General features: G+C 39.5%; 1 protein-coding gene across 4 annotated transcripts in view; it reads left to right on the plus strand.

Moving 5' to 3' along the window:
• SPG11 (SPG11 vesicle trafficking associated, spatacsin) overlaps positions 1–14367 on the plus strand; it is an 82152-nt gene that overhangs the window by 39551 nt on the left and 28234 nt on the right. For all 4 annotated transcript variants that reach the window (XR_010405026.1, XM_045900169.2, XM_045900170.2 and 1 more), the window contains 9 exons: positions 441–602; positions 3046–3112; positions 6019–6184; positions 7357–7562; positions 7822–7930; positions 9101–9260; positions 9627–9899; positions 10505–10705; positions 11451–11558. Coding sequence is in view for 3 of the 4 variants with exons in the window: in XM_045900169.2 (XP_045756125.2) it covers positions 441–602; positions 3046–3112; positions 6019–6184; positions 7357–7562; positions 7822–7930; positions 9101–9260; positions 9627–9899; positions 10505–10705; positions 11451–11558 (1452 nt within the window). In the remaining variant the exon portion in view is untranslated. The remainder of the gene's footprint in view (positions 1–440; positions 603–3045; positions 3113–6018; positions 6185–7356; positions 7563–7821; positions 7931–9100; positions 9261–9626; positions 9900–10504; positions 10706–11450; positions 11559–14367) is intronic.

A 14367-nucleotide genomic window follows, 5' to 3' on the forward strand; every position in this document is an offset into this window, starting at 1 on the left:
CCTCTGTTTTTAATCACCTGTCAGAAATTAGTCTTAGAATAACTTGAGAACTGAGGGAGAAGGACCTAGGTAGGAGTCATCTAGTCTAGTAGTTTTTTTCCCTTTAAAGACATTTACTTACTATTTAAATATTTTAAATACTTCAGTAGCAGAGACTTTTTTCAAACAATATTTTCACATGTAGTTTGAAAACCACTGATCTAGTTGAACCTCCTAATTTTGTGGGAAACTGAGGCCTGCTGTTAAATATCTGGCCCAAGGTCACCAGCTAGTTTTTCTTAGAACCAGAACTAAAACTATTGGCTTGTGACTCCTTGACCAGTGTTTTCTTCACTACCATGTAGTTTTTCAAGCTAATCTTGTTTCACTCTTGTGGAAAAAAGACTTAAATTTGGAGAAGAGAAAAACCTTACTCTGTATCATGTGATCTTTTTATTTAGGTTGTTCAGAATGATGAAAATGAGACCTGTTTGAAGAAAGTAGATCCCCAGTTACTGAAGATGGCATTAACTCCTTATCCCAAGCTAAAAACTGCTCTCTTCCCACAATACACTGCCTCTAATGTCCTGCCACCCGATATTACGCTTTACCACCTTATTCAGGTATGGTATTGAGGAGTGTCAGTCAGGGGTCAGCCAGGAAAACTGAAACACCCTCTGGGTCTGTAGCGTGGAGGACATTTTAACATAGGTAATTACTTACACAGTCATAGCAGAATGGGGAATCCAAACATGCGATGGTGAGACAAGTCAAAAACTGACAAGGAAGCCACCAGCACCCCTAACGCTGCAAGAACGGTGCAAGAAAGTAGTGTTAGCAGAACCCAGAGGTCGGGCCCATCCCTGGGAACAGCTGAACTCACAGCCAGGCTGCCTGTTCCCCTGAGCGGGGAACATGGAGGGTAGAGCTGGAACCTTGGAGGAGATACCCCAGAAAACAAAGGAGGAGGAAAATATCCTGGTTTCTTCCCTCTTCCCACCTTTAATCTCCCATGTTGTCTCTCTTGGCAAAACCTGTCTGGTAGCCAAAGGGCAGAGGCGCTTGGGAAATGCAGTTCTCTGCAGAACAGGAGAGAAAGGTGGGAATGGATCTGAGAGCAGACGGACAGTTGGCCAGCTTGCTTGTCTGCTGCCTTCCTCAAAAGCCACTTCATTCTACTCCGGATAACTTCTCTCTCTCTCCTCAATGAATAGGGCTATTTGTTTATTTAAATCAGTGCTTCTTAACCTTTTTCAGGACAGAGATCTCTTTAAGAATATGAGCAAGTTAGGAGTCTTCTACCCAGAAAAACTGCACATACGTGTTTAATTTTGCTTCTATTTCAGAGGAATTCAGGTTCCCTGAAACCTACTCAGATCCTCCATGATGAACACATTCTTTTGTTCATTTCTCGTTTCAAAGGGCTTTTGCTTTTTTTCTCTGGGTGCACATATTCCCACAGTGTCCTTAAATTCCACATAAGCTCTATAATCTATAAAAGTACAAAATCTCTCTAATGTGTACAGTCCTTAATTTATAGAGTAGTCCTACTCAAAAATGTGGTCCCTAGATGGCTGCCAGTCTATGAACGGCTTGTTGGTGGTATGTGATGACATTAAGATCTTGGACTATTCTATAAATCTGTGTCATGTTCAGTTCAGCAGGCTTTCTGTGTGTGTGTGTGTGTGTGTGAGAGAGAGAGAGAGAGAGAATTTAGCAAGACACTCTGGAAGCAGGAAGTAGTTAGCTGCATTTAAATTTATCGCAAGTTTCTCATCTCATTGCAGACCAGTAGCACCGCTGTAAACTATGTATAAGTGGATTGTACAAAAACATAGTTTTACTACCTATTCAATCAGCCTAAAATATAAGTGATTTCAGGTTGTTCTTTGTTCTGTTTTCAAGTTGACTCATGCAGTTTTAGTCCTGTTACTTTACGAAAAGTAGTCCTTCCTTAATAGACCATAAATTCTCCCATGATTTTTTTTTTTAATTTTTATTTTTTATTTATTTTTTTAAAGATTTTATTTATTTATTTGACAGAGAGAGAGACAGCGAGAGAGGGAACACAAGCAGGGGGAGTGGGAGAGGGAGAAGCAGGCTCCCCGCAGAGCAGGGAGCCCGATGTGGGGCTCGATCCCAGGACCCCGGGATCATGACCTGAGCTGAAGGCAGTCGCTCAACCAACTGAGCCACCCAGGCGCCCAAATTCTCCCATGATTTTAAATCAAAGCTGCACTTTCCTTAGCCACCCAAATCGTGACGTAAAGGTTTTTAAAATTTTCTCCTTTATCTTTCCTACCACCTGTTTATAGTCTTTGCTACATCTTTGGCCTAGACAAATTTCAAACAGCCATGGCTCCCTGCTTTCAAACCTTTTCTGACTGGCTTAAGCTTACTCCACTCTTTTTTCGTGGTGGTGATTTGTTCATCACATTCCTCTAACCTTTGATCTACTTATCTCCCTATTCCTTTTCCGGACCAGCCTTAGCTCACCTTGTCCTGTTTACATGGTACCATTATCTAGCCTCTTAGTCCTCTTGGGTTTGGATTCCAAAAGCATTTCAAAAGTCCATGTTACATTATAATTGATGATGCTTCAACCAAAAGAGAGTATACTTTGCAGATATAGTTTGAAGTGAGAAGAGTCTTTATTTTTTTTTTTAAAGATTTTATTTTATTTATTTGACAGAGAGACAGCAAGAGCGGGAACACAAGCAGGGGGAGTGGGAGAGGGAGAAGCAGGCTTCCCATGGAGCAGGGAGCCTGACGCAGGGCTCGATCCCAGGACCCCGGGATCATGACCTGAGTGGAAGGCAGACGCTTAACAACTGAGCCGCCCAGGCGCCCCAAGAAAAGTCTTTGAAAGGAACATAGCTGGCTCTATTTTTATTAACATAGGAAAGTGTCTCATGCATTCTTTTTCTTTTTAAGCTGCGCTCGGAATTTAAGTCCAGAAAGATAAGGTTGGAAAAGGGAAGCGGACACTTGTGAAGTCTTTTCATATCATTTTGTTTACTTACTTTAGAATCACTTAACTTTTAACTGATTTTTCCGCTTTTTCAGTCACTGTTGCCCTTTGACCCTAGCAGATTGTTTGGCTGGCAGACTGCCAACACACTGGCTGTAGGAGGTAAGTCATTCCAGGTACCTAGGGCTTTAGAAGTATTTCAGCAGTGTTGACGGTAGAAGTTAATTTATGTAAAGCCAATCCAGTTTTTTTCACTGCTTTCCATTTCAAAAATGAAGATGCATTCCAATGGAAAACATTTTCTAGGAGACTGAATTGAAAACGTGTTGTGAATTCAAAGTAATTACAGTGTGTCACTAGTGCTATTCTTGCTGGGAAATGTAAGCTGTACCTATCTGCTTAAATTTCTCCCTTTCCCCAAATCCCTGTTTGTTTGCAGTATAGTATTAATAAAGGTTAAGAGCATAGCTGTAGGCCTTAGACAAATCCTGGCCCGACCATGAAATAGCTGTATGACCTTGGGTAAGTGATTTACCCTCTCTTCAATTTCCAATAAAATAAGGTTAATAACAGTGCCCACCTCACATATTACCTGAGAATGAAAGGAGACAAGGCATTTAAAAAGCTCTTGCAGTTCCTGGCACATGGTGAGCACCAGACGCATACACACTGCTGTTCTCTTTAGGCCATAAGCCTTTCTCTGATTTTTTTTTTTTTTAATGCCATTCTTAAACTTTACTTTTTTACTTTTAAATTTAGAGTTAGCCTTTAATATCCTGGTACCTGCGGTGCCTCTGCTGTGAAATTACTCTGAAGTAGGCTTCAGATGAGCACTTAGCATGTATACGCTGTAAATATTTACTGACGTGCATAAAAATGAATTTTCTAATGTGTCGGTTTTGTAAGTCCAAATTTCAGTAGATCTAATTTACCTAGTGCCCAAGGCTCAGTGCAAGTTCCCAGCCTATAGTAGATGTTCAATAAATATTCGTTGAGGACTGAATAAAGTGGTACGTATTGCATTTTCAAGTGAAAATACTCTAATTAATCTCTGGGAACTTACTACTAGAGTGTAGACCGAATCCCCTGCCCTGTTTTAATGCCTCCAACTCCAACACTTAGCTAGAGTCCTGACCCCTTTGTGGAAAATGAGCACTGTACTAGGTACATGAGGGGAACAGAGAGGAAGTTGAAGATGTATTCCCTGCCTGGTGTTAAGAAGTTTAAAACATATTTGAGGAAATAAAGCACAAAGTAAATGAAACAATTATGAAAACATAATGTGGATTTATAAAATTGGAGAATTGTCTTTAATTAGAATATTTGCTTCTTTTTTCATATGATCTTACCATTGAAAAGAGATGTAGGGTGACTGTGAGGTGACTTGGCTTCTGTGACAGGCAGGAGAAAAATTTCCCTTTGGGTAGAATTTTCTCTTATACGTGCTCTCCGTACTAGCCCCCAGCTGCTAAAAAATCAGGGTCTTACTTGGATTAAAAACTCAAGTTAGCTCATTTGGCGCCAGACAGTGCTATATACTTTACATGTACTCAGCAAATATTTAATGAATGAATGAACAGTTTTATATGTAATAAGTTACCAAAGTCACTGTGATCTCACAAAGAATATAGATAAGGCATGTGACAATTTTTTTTTAGTCTCAAAGGGGGTGTACTTTTAAGTAATAGCTTGGAAAGTTGACAGATGCCTCTCAACTCTTCAAGTCTTTTTTTTTTTTTTTTTTTTTTAAAGAGCCAAGTCACAATATAAAAAGTCCTTGGAATGCCACAGGAGAATGAAACTTTTTTTCAGAAATAAGCTTTGAACTTTGAAAATAAAAGCAGATGCACTGTTTTCCAGAACTTGTTCCTTAACAGTTCAAAATGTTACTTTTTTTTTTTTTTTTTTTTTTACTACACACAGGTAGTAAGTGGTTAAGAGGCGATTAAAGATTAGGGCTTGTCTAACAGGAGGGGTTCTTTCATACTAACTTATCACATCCAAATATCTTCTGCTATTTTTATGGGCACAGAGGAACTTTAAACTGAGCTACTCTGCTGGCCTGAGAACGGTGGTACCATCATATAGATAATAAGGTGCTCTGAATACATCAGAAAGTATAATGATAACAAAAGGAAATTGAGGAGGGCATTAATATGGAGAAAAGGATGTTCTTACACTGTGTATTGGAGAAAGGTATAGGGAGTTGGGCTTGGTGTATAGAGGACTCATAAAAATGTTAAGAAGGGATTTCATTGTGTAATGAGCTCCATGAATAAATTAAAAAGCTCCTCTTGCAGATCCTTAGCAGAGATGTTATAGCTAAAGGATTATTGCCATTGTGACTTAAAGGATCATTAAATACAGAATTAAGACATCTAAAATAACAAGTTGAGGAAGAAGCATAATTTATAAGTTTTTATGCAGCTTCTTGGATACATATTTTTGTATAATATGGGGGGCTGGGGCACCTGGGTGGCTCATTCAGTTAAGCATCTGACTCTTGATTTCAGCTCAGGTCATGATTTCAGTGTTGTGGGTTTGAGCCTTGTGTTGGGCTCCCCATTCAGAGGGGAGTCTGCTTGAGATTCTCTCTCTCCTTCTCTCTCTGCCCTTCCCCCCCCATGTATGCTCTCTCTCTCTCTAAAATAAATAAATTTTTTAAAAAAATGGGCTACTTCTACACATTAAAATGAACTATTACATTTTGGTGGTTCCTAGTAATGCACAGTGGTACAAAATGACTATAGCAACTGTTTTTTTTCTTTTGTTAAGACTTATTTATTAGAGAATGCATGTGCAAGCTGGGGGAGGGGCAGAGGGAGAGGGAGAAAATGAATTTCAACCAGATCCCCCCTGAGCATGGAGCCCAACATGGGGCTTGATACCATGACCCGGAGATCATGATCTGAGCCAAAATCAAGAGTCAGACACGTAACCAACTGAGCCACCCAAGTGTCCTGCAGCTGGTTTTCTTTCACCATTGCAGAGTTAAGTTTTCCACGTGCAGATTTGCAATTAATCATGGTGAGGTACAGAGGATTAATATTGCTTCACTTTCCCCCCAGACGCAGTGAGTCATCTACCACATTTTTCTAGCCCTGACCTAGTTAATAAATATGCTATAGTGGAACGTCTGAATTTTGCATATTATTTACAACATGGCCGGCCATCATTTGCATTTGGTACTTTTCTGGTCCAGGAATTAACCAAGAGTAAGACTCCCAAGCAGCTGTGAGTATTTAAAACATAATTTATACTCTTAATAAAAGACATCTCTGTATTTTACATATACATTTGAAAAGTAGTTATATCAGGCTAGTAATTTGGTCGTCTTTTTTTTTTTTTCCCTTCCTCTGTGCGTTTCTGTATATCCCAAGTTTGGGGGATTTAGTGTGTCTTTTGTTAATGGGAAAAAGATAATAAAGATAACATTAAGGGGCACCTGGGTGGTTCAGTCGGTTAAGCACCTGCCTTCGGTTCAGGTCACGATCCCAGAGTCCTGGGATCGAGCCCTTTGTCGGGCTCCCTGCTCATCAGGGAGCCTGCTTCTCCACCTCCCTGCTCATGCTTTCTCTCACTATCTCCATCTCTCTCTCATATAAATAATAAAGAAAATTTTTAAAAAAAGATAATATTAAAAATAGTATTTATATCTTTTAAAATTCTGTTTTTTTTTTTTAAATAACCCAGGAGCTTGCCAAATATTAGTAATTATTCTTAAGAGGGAATTGTATAATAAGATGTGAATTCTGTATTTAAGATAACTCATTTTTTATAATTCACTTTTATAAATCACAGAATTGGGAGGAATATTAGATATAGTCACCTAAATATAGATTTACTTTATTGGTTTGTTTCATAGTTAACAACGTAATGCATTTTAGTGATAAAATATTCAAGTAATTCAGAAGGGTGAAAAATGAAAGATAAAAAGTCCCTGAGTCTCCTATCTTCATTCTGCATAGTAAATAAACATGGCTAATTTCTTGTGCATCTTTCGTTGAAATATGTCTATGCATATAAAACTACATATGTGATGTCAAACTTTAATTAGCATTAATTTTCTTGGTAGTTTGCATATATACTCATAATTGATAGGATCACAATTTGGCAGTCTTTCTGTAATTCTGTTCTGTGTTCCCTGGATATAGTTGGAAGCAAGAATAATTTGGCCTGTGGGTAGGTGTTTTAGGAGAAAGTTAAATATAAGGGAATGGGGGGCTATGGAGACAACGAAAAACTACCAAGAACCTAAATGGATATGTGCAGGGGCCCAAAACGGGAAGGGGGAGGAAGCTAAAAATCACAGGTGTCTGACACTCCATGTATCACTATGTAATTCCATCTCCTTTTCCTGGTGAGAAACAGTTTTCTGATGTGATTTTGATTCCTTTCTTTTTCAGGATCCAGCAAGTAGGCAATGAAGCCTATGTTTTAGGGCTCTCCTCCTTCTACATACCTTCAGTAGGAGCTGCCTGTGTTTGTTTCTTAGAACTGCTTGGCCTCGACAGCCTCAAGCTCAGAGTTGATATGAAAGTGGCCAATATCATTTTGAGCTACAAGTGTAGAAACGAAGATGCTCAGTACAGCTGTATCAGAGAGTCTCTAGGTACAGTACTTTCTCCATCTGGGGTTTGTTTTGTTTAGAGGACAAGGGATGAATAGGTCTAAAGCATCGAATTGTGAGTGGTTGGGGCAGGAAATAATTATGTTCCTGCTTCATCTTTTTCCTGCAGAATGTTTGCACTTTATCTCACTTTCTTGGGCCCTTTAATTAGCTTCTGAAATGGCCCTGGGCCACACTCTTCAAACAGAAGAGTTCCTGACCCTTTCTCTTGACCAGTTTTTATTGTTTGTATTTCTTACAGCTGAAAAACTATCTAAACTGGCTGTGGGTGAAAAGGCCACCATAGAGGAATTGCTTAACCTCTTAGAAGAAGGTATATGGAACAGCATTCAGCAGCAGGAAATAAAGAGGTTTGTTGAATTGCAGCCTCATTCTCTTTTCCAGCAAGCTTTATTCTTCCAATCTGTATTTGCCTAGTCTTTCTTCCAGCACCTCAGATGTTTTTACCAATCCCTTCAGGCCTTCTTACTCAGCCAGTGTATAGCAGACACTCAGTGAATGGACAGTGAGTTTTAATTGCTTCTTGCCATCAGTAAAGGGAGGGTGCAGCTAATTATTCACTCTTTAGAGATAGAGTTTCCAAGAGATAGAGAAGAGCTCTGTCTCCTCCACTGCCCTGCTGGTCAGAGAAGTCTCTTATGTGTTACATGTTGAAATCATTTAAGAAGATATGGGATGGGGGCACCTGGGTGGCTCAGTCGGTTAAGCCTCTGACCCTTGATTTTGGCTCAGGTCATGATCTCAGGGTTGTGAGATCGAACCCTGAATCAGGCTCTGCGCTGGGCATGGAGCCTGCTTAAGATTCTCTCTTCTGTCCTCCCTTGCTCTCTCTCTATGAAAAAAAAAAAAAAAAAAAGAGAAGAGGTGGGATATGGATCTCATAAATTTTGATTTTAAGTGAGTTCCTTAATTTTCTCTTGCTAATATATATTAGTTGATAATGAAAGTTGAGGTAACCGTCTATCCACAAAAACCCCTCTACTTACACATTTATGCCATCTTTCCTCTGTGCTATGCCACCTGGGGTGACCTAGCCACCCCAGACCCTGGGAATGCACCATTCTCTACCTGCTATCAGTGACTCTGTTCTCAACAGTTTCCGGCTATGAGCAAGAACAAGTACTCCCCCCTAACTGAGGAAGCCCAAGCACCTGTCTGGGCTCTGATACTCTAAATTGAATCATGCAAAACAATTAAGCACTCAGGAAATTTCTTGAGTGACTATTTACTCAATTCTCCTAAGGACGGTATATAGCTAGTATAATCTATGGATAGATACTTGGTTGATAAAAGGAATGCATTCTGCCAGTATGCTAAGAAAGCTTTTATCCATTGCGGATGCAAGAGCCCTCTTTTTTCTTTATTTTCCAAAGCAGCCTAATAAACGTTTGGGATTTGTTGAAAGGTTTTTTAGAGAATATGCTGCAGTTAAATTTGTTTAATTTTTACTAATTTTCCATTTAAACTAAAGCTATATTTTAACAATTTTTTTTTTCTACTGCCCCAACTTCCAATTACAGGTTATCTAGTGAATCTAGCAGCCAGTGGGCATTAGCAGTACAGTTCTGCAGGCTTCACAATGTGAAACTGAGCACGTCTTACCTCAGAGAATGTGCCAAAGCAAACGATTGGTTACAGTTCATTATTCACAGCCAACTCCATAACTACCACCCAGAGGAGGTAAGCCACCATTTGTTGCCATTCAAGCAGAGGAAATTGGAAGACTTCTGGGAGGACAAATAGCGTTCTTTCTGTTGTGTATACCTAGGCTTTTGTTTTCTATGATACTACTGTTTTTACTAAGATTTCAGTGGGTTGGCATCAGACAGGATTAGTCATTAGTACTAAAAAGCTGAAGGAAGAGTTTTTGTGACTCCAGATTAAATATGGAAATTCACTCCAAAGCAACAAATAACTTTGTAAAATGATATGGTCACTTCCCACACACACAGTTCAGGGTGAGAAAGAACAATTTTGCCTCTGCTTTTCTCTAACATTTTTCAGCTCTAGATGAAATTGGTCTTTACCATCTAATATGTTTTCTAGGTGAAATCTCTTCTTCAGTATTTCAGTCCTGTCCTTCAAGACCACTTAAGACTGGCTTTTGAGAACTTGACCTCAGTGTCTAACTCCAGAATGGACAGTGATCAAGTCTGTAGCAGGGCCCCCCAGGAACTCCAGAGAAACAAAGAAGAGATGGCTGATTTTTTTGAAGTTCTGCTCCGGTGCTCAGAGGAGCCAAACTCCTGGTGCTGGCTCCTAGCTGAAGCAGTGAAACAACAAGCCCCTATCCTTAGTGTCCTGGCCTCATGTCTCCAGGTGAGGATAATGAGAAGCCTAAATTAAGGACCCATAGAGCAATAGAAACAATGGAAAGGGACAGGGAAGGCTGATAATCAGAGAGGAAGTGGGGTGATGATGACAGTGAGGCTCTGCCATGTTTTCAAGGTCACTGTAACTTTTGTGCTTTTCCAGCTTAGGCTCTGGGCTATCTAGTATACTTCTTTTACCTTAATATTCCGTAATTTAAGTGGTCCGAGCCTTGGTTCCTGGTTGGCAGTCATAGAGAAAGGACCCTGACGCTTGAGCAGAGAAGTGGGATGCTCTAGACAGTACCTTGATCAGCATTTCTGTGGAAGCCAGTCTTGTTTTCTTAGTACTTCTACAACTTCCGCTCAGTCTCTTGGTCTTTTGATAGGTTACACTCTACAGAACAGTTTATAATAGTCCCTTGGTTGTTCATTAGAGTTTATTCCATGTTTGGAGGCTTTTCAAGCTAGTTTAACCAATTTATTGAGGTAACTTGTTCTAAACAGGAAATCTCTACCCATGTTTGTAGCATTGCTGGGAGCCCCCAAGTCCCTCTGTCAGGTAATCCAGACACAAATGTTATTTTATTTTGAAAAGTTTTCATCCTGTGGTAGGATGCCAGTACTATTCCTTGTCTCTGTGTTTGGATCATCACGTCTGTGGAGGACAGTGTTGCAGCTGAAGCAACAGAACACATTCGGGGCTCAATGGAAGAACACATGTGGGACCTTCAAGACCTCTCAGTCATCTGGAGAACATTATTAACAAAGCAGAAGAGCAAAACTCTCATCAGAGGTTTCCAACTTTTCTTTAAGGTAGTGATAGTCACTTCATGTCATTCCTGTATCTAAAAGGGTTACTTCAGAATATCCCCATTGACTTTTTCAGTTGTTTTTATCTGCTTTTTTTAGCCAACAACAAATAATGATAACAGAACTACCATTTATTTAGCAAAGAACTTTATATATATTATTTTCATCAGTTCTCACAATAATCCTATAGAAAGATAATATTATATGAGGATGTTATGAAGTGGTAGTATCCTCATTTTAGAGTAATAAACTCAGGCTCACAGAATTTAAGTAACATGCCCAGGGTCTCAAAGTACTTTAGTAAGTAGTGTGTTTATAGTTCAGATCTATACTTTCTCATTCCAAAATTCCTGTCTTCTGACTGAAAAGCTCCCACCAAAATGATAGAAATGCCAAAGACAGCAGTAGGTTGGCAGCTCAGTGGAGCCCATTTTCCAGGAGTGTATGTAGAGGTACCATACCTAGCACCATCTAGTGGAATGTCTCCAGCTCTTGGGCAGTGGACCAAGTACAGAACAGACAGAAAACAGACTGTTGAGTAGGTGTACCTGGCCTGAATATCTTTTTTCTAAAAGGTAAAAGAAATATAAATTTAACCTCCTTTCTTTTTAACAGATATGATTTAATTCTATGAAACTGTTACTAGTAGTACTTATGTCTTTAACTTCTTATATTGTCATTTTTCATTGAGAAAATACTATTGATTGACTTCACGATTTTGTAATTTCATCCAAACTCTTCCTCAAAGGATTCCCCACTACTGTTGATGATGGAGATGTATGAACTGTGTATGTTCTTCAAGAATTATAAGGAAGCTGAAGCGAAACTTCTGGAGTTCCAAAAGAGCTTTGAAACTGTAAGTTGGAACCCTACTGCTCTTTGTCACTGATCTGAAATTGGTTCGAGTGGCCTGTTACCTGCTAGTAGTCAGGCTATGACAGCAGGCGAGTAGCTGATATGTGGCATAATTCAAACTAACTGATTTGTACTGTTCCAGAGGTGGGGAGACAGGACAGGAGTTACAGTGGCCTTGCCTATATACACCTCAGTTGCCAGGCATGACAGAGAAGTTTCATCTAATGTGCTAATTCTGATCAGTGTTCTGAGCTGCAGCCAAGCTCAGTGGGAAAGGGATTAACAGGACCTGCTATGGATGCTCAAGAGGAGTGTGGTGGTTCATGGGCCACATTTTGCCACTTCACACTCCAACAGCATTGAGTGTGAAGGGTGTTTAATACTGCGTTATTCACTGTGACTGACAGTAATGGATTTTTTCATCAACAGTCCTCATGGTCCCTGTCCAAATGATGCTGAGCCATGTGGTCAATTTCAGGCTGTACCTATTTAGTGCTTGTTTCAGGCCTGTTTATCATGTGGAGCTAATTAACCCTATGGAAGAAAAGAGAAAGTCATAAGGAAGGAAGAAAAATGTGCCTTAGTCCTGCTTGGGGTTTTAGCACTTCTGCTTTCTTGACCCCACAAGAACTCTGTGATAAATGAGACAAAACTATATACTGGTTCTACCCAACAAACACATCACGGTGGAACCTTAGTATAGGCTTTTGCTCTCAATCAGTAACCATAAGGAAGGTTTAAAAGTTACATTATTTGAAAATATTGCATCAGTTATTCAAATATGCCTGAGGTTCCAAAATCACAGCAAATAGGAATGTTAATTTCCTTAGTTTGTCACTCTCCATGGTTGGGGCTCTACCAGATATCTTTTCTTTCTTTTCTTTTGAGTTGTTAATTATTTTTTGGAGCAAAATACACATACCATTTACCATTTTAACCATTAAGTGTACAGTTCAGTGGTATTAAATACATTCCCATTGTTGTGCGACCATTACCACCATCCATCCCCCTCACCCTTTTCATGTTGTAAAACCGAAACTCTATACCCGTGAAACAAGAACTCCTTTATTCCCAGCCCCTGGCAATCACAATTCTACTTTTTTGTCTTTATGATTTGGCTACTTTAATACCTCATATAAGTGGAATCATACAATATTTGTCTTTTTATGAATGGTTTATTTCACTTAGCATAGTATCAAGTTTCATCCATATAGAATGCAGAATTTCCTTCCTTTTAAATGCTGAATAAAATTCCATTGTATGTTGGGGAAAAACAGAGCCTTTCCCCTAAGGTCAGGAACACGGCAGGGATGTCCACTCTCCTCACTGTTGTTCAACATAGAACTAGAAGCCCTGGCCTCAGTAGTCAGACAACAAAAAGAAATAAAATTTTGGCATTCAAATCGGCAAAGAAGAAGTCAAACTCTCACTCTTCGCCGATGACATGATACTCTCTGTGAAAAACCCAAAAGACTCCACCCCAAAATTGCTAGAACTCATACAGGAATTAAGCAAAATGTCAGGATGTAAAATCAATGCACAGAAATCAGTTGCCTTTTTATACACTAACAATGAGACAGAAGAAAGAGAAATTAAGGAGTCAATCCCATTTACAATTGCACCAAAAACTGTAAGATATCTGGGAATAAACCTAACCAAAGAGGCAAAGGATCTATACTCTGAAAACTATAGAACACTCATGAAAGAAATTGAGGAAGACACAAAGAAATGGAAAAATATTACATGCTCATGGATGGGAAGAACAAATATTGTTAAAATGCTTATGCTACCTAGAGTAATCTATACATTCAGTGCAATCCCTATCAAAACACCATCAACATTTTTCACAGAGCTGGAACAAATAATCCTAAAATTTGTATGGAAACAGAAAAGACCCTGAATAGCAAAAGGAATGTTGAAAAAGAAAACCAAAGCTGGTGGTATCACAATTCCGACTTCAAGCTATATTACAAAGCTGTGATCATCAAGACAGTATGGTGCTGGCACAAAAACAGACACACAGATCAGTGGAACAGAATAGAGAACCCAGGAATGGACCCTCAACTCTGTGGTCAACTAATCTTCGACAAAGTAGGAAAGAATATCCAGTAGTATAAAAGACAGTCTCTTCAACAAATGGTGTTGGGAAAATTGGACAGCCCCATGGAGAAGAATGAAACTGGACCATTTCCTTACACCATACACAAAAATAGACTCAAAATGGATGAAAGACCTAAACGTGAGACAGGAATCTATCAAAATCCTAGAGAAGAACACAGGCAGAAACCACTTCGACCTCAGCCGCAGCAATTTCTTGCTAGACACGTCTCCAAAGGCAAGGGAAACAAAAGGCAAAAATAAACTATTGGGACTTCATCAAGATACAAAGCTTTTGCATAGCAAAGGAAACAGTTGACAAAACCAAAGACAACCTACAGAATGGGAGAAGATATTTGCAAATGTCTTTTTTTTTTTTTTTAAGATTTTATTTATTTATTTGACAGAGAGACAGCGAGAGAGGGAACACAAGCAGGGGGAGTGGGAGAGGGAGAAGCAGGCTCCCCGCTGAGCAGGAAGCCCGATGTGGGGCTCGATCCCAGGACCCCGGGATCGCGACCTGAGCCGAAGGCAGACGCTTAACGACTGAGCCACCCAGGCGCCCCGATATTTGCAAATGTCTTAATCAGATAAAGGGCTAGTATCCAAAATCTATAAAGAATTTATCAAACTCAACACCCAAAGAACAAATAATCCAATCAAGAAATGGGCAGAAGACATGAACAGACATTTCTGCAAAGAAGACATCCAAA

This window comes from Mirounga angustirostris, unplaced genomic scaffold (assembly GCF_029215605.1).
Source record: "Mirounga angustirostris isolate CCGP_5_RB_7025 unplaced genomic scaffold, mMirAng1.0.hap1 SCAF_9, whole genome shotgun sequence".
NCBI classification, from domain to species: domain Eukaryota; kingdom Metazoa; phylum Chordata; class Mammalia; order Carnivora; family Phocidae; genus Mirounga; species Mirounga angustirostris.